Raw genomic sequence first — 2616 nt, forward strand, 5'->3', positions numbered from 1 at the left:
TCGGACACAGCCTCCTCGAAAAGTATATTCAATGTTGAATATAGTTTTCGCCGGTATTGAATATGACATTTTTGGAAGCTGCTTTTTTACATTTGATGAAATAACTTCTAAATTTGCTTAAGATAATTGTTATAGTAGTTAGTACTTCACTTAACAATTATTATTAAAAGTTGACTAATGCACCGCGAGAAGGGCGGGCAAATTGACTAGTACCAAGTATAATAGTAGAAAAAGAAGGAAAGGGTGTATATTTATTTATGGTAACCGAACAACCGAACCAAAACCGATAACAACCAGACCGATAAATATATATATTATATTTTGTTTGATTTTAATAATTAAATTGATTTAGTTTTGATTATAATAAAAAACCGACTCAAGCCGTGAACACCCCTAAATTGCTAACCTAGTGGTTAATAAAGGTACTTTTGTTGTTTACTTTTCGCAATTTACATCTCGGAGAAATTTGGAATATAAACATATCAAGAAAGGTACAAAAGATAGTAATCTAGACATAAAGGGAAAGGAATAAAACAAGGCAAAAAACATCAATAACTTTATTCCCCAGAGTACATATATAATATATGTTTACGTATTAATTTATCTCACAAACAAAAGAGTCGTAATCAAATATTCAAAAGCACACTGCATACACTCATGCAGCAATATCTCTCACTTTATTCCCTCTGACCCCCAAACACTCGGCCCCCCAGAATTAAAACAGAAAAAAGGATAAATTAATTAAAACCTAATCAATTATTTAATAAATAAGATGCAATTTTTCTCAAACAAATTAAGTACTAATTAAGGGCACTTAGGCCTGTTGCCATGAGTCTTAAGCCTAGCATAGCAGGGGCAAGCTTCCTTGTTACCATAAGTGCCTGGTGGAACACACTTGCATCTTGCACAACATGTCTTGCATGCCCTTGTGCACACATTCTTTCTTGACGACTTCTTGCATCTTCTAGCACAGGCATACCCACAATCTGACAAAAAATAAGTTCAAAATAATAGTTAGTATTAATGTCACGTAGGCGCAGCTAGAAGCCTAGATACCGGTTCGATCAAACCCAGTAACTTTTGCTCAAATAGTATATTCATGTTAAGAAATTCATTAAATATGTCGACATATTTATTTTAGAGCTCAGTTATTAACATTTGAAGTCGGCATTCTAAGAACCCATAAAATTGAAATTCTGGCTCCGCTTTTGATAGCAGAAAAATAATTAGTAACAAATGTAATTTATCTAAACTTAACTGATTCAAGATTCTGAGCTCTTCGAAAATATTGAGCCAAATCCCATGCATAAATTATTGATCTATTTAAAAGATTTTAATCAAATGTGACTAGGGCCTAAATTAAAGTACATGTCGTTATATCTTATATCTATACAATTCAGATGACAAGAAAATTGAACTTTTAAATTAAGTTACTTCATGTAAGAAAATTTTGTAGAACTTACGGATCCTCTTAATTGGGTGAATTTTTTTGTGAAGAGCTCCTTCATTGTCTGCTGCTTCGGCTATCTGCATAATACAACATTTTATATATCAACGTTTACATAATATAAACAAATTCCCTTTCTTTTATTTTTCCTTTTATTTTCTCTTTCAACCAAACAAGGAAATATTTCTTTAACCGTCGCACTTTCTCAGAGAACTTCTCTACCATTTCAACTCTTTCTATTTTCTATTTCACTCATTCTTCTTCGAACAATTGGCACTGAGACAATTTTACTTCTGAAAATAAAATGACTTCTATATATGTCACTAAATTTTGAAGAGAGATGCAGCATATGTTACTTAAATTATATACACTGATAGTATAAACGACTTAAATTATGTTATCATGCATGTTATGCAGGTTATTAATTAGTACATGTTTTTTTGAAGGAAGGACAACAATTGTCATAATTTTATTATATAAATACCTGTGCAGCAGTATCTTCGGCATTGTTCATGGAAACAGCCTCTGCGAAAACCTAAAATTAGAAGCTTCAGATTAGGAAAACTAGGGATGACAATGAAAAATAATTAATTAATATGCACTTAAATTGAAAACTACCTGTATGAGGAGGATGGCAATGAGAAATAATGTGAAGATCTTCATGTTTTCTTAAGTAGAATGGAAGTGAAGTGAGGAGGGGTTGGCCTTTTATATAGGCATATTAAAGTGCAATTGGGGCAAGGCTTTTACTGAGCCTTTTGAAAGTTGATCACATGAAGATATGGTTATAAAAAAGTCACAGGCTTCGAGTTGAGTGCTCTTTTATTTTTGGAAAACTTTTTTGATCATGATTTCAACTCTTGTTTGGAAGTTTCTCTCACTTTAATTATAACTTTTAGCTTTAGTGTGAGATACACAGTTGTGGTTTCCTTTGTTGTATAGAAAATAAATGGCCCCCTTAACAAAAGGGCCCGATGTAATGTAATAGCACACGGACTGCTGACAATTGAACTCGGAAGGTGTTTGTCGTGAAATTTGCCTTAGTCAAATCCACTACATCGCAATGGAAGGAGAAAGTAGTAATCAGCAGAATATGATTAAGTAAATAAAAATGTGTTCTCTCGAAAAGTTTAAGCTGTTAGAGAAAGCAAACTTCTATTTACTCAATT

At 32.4% G+C, this 2616-nt stretch overlaps 1 protein-coding gene across 1 annotated transcript; it reads right to left on the bottom strand.

Moving 5' to 3' along the window:
• Positions 1-529: 529 nt before the first annotated feature.
• Positions 530-2278, bottom strand: LOC132627132 (gibberellin-regulated protein 9-like). Its single transcript, XM_060342288.1, has 4 exons — positions 2066-2278; positions 1932-1982; positions 1464-1527; positions 530-986 (listed from the first exon to the last, which is right to left on the bottom strand). Exons 1-4 carry the CDS (start codon positions 2108-2110, stop codon positions 805-807), a joined length of 342 nt encoding a protein of 113 aa, XP_060198271.1. The 5' UTR covers positions 2111-2278; the 3' UTR covers positions 530-804.
• Positions 2279-2616: the final 338 nt, after the last annotated feature.

Source organism: Lycium barbarum, chromosome 2, assembly GCF_019175385.1.
Source record: "Lycium barbarum isolate Lr01 chromosome 2, ASM1917538v2, whole genome shotgun sequence".
Classification (NCBI taxonomy): Eukaryota; Viridiplantae; Streptophyta; class Magnoliopsida; order Solanales; family Solanaceae; genus Lycium; species Lycium barbarum.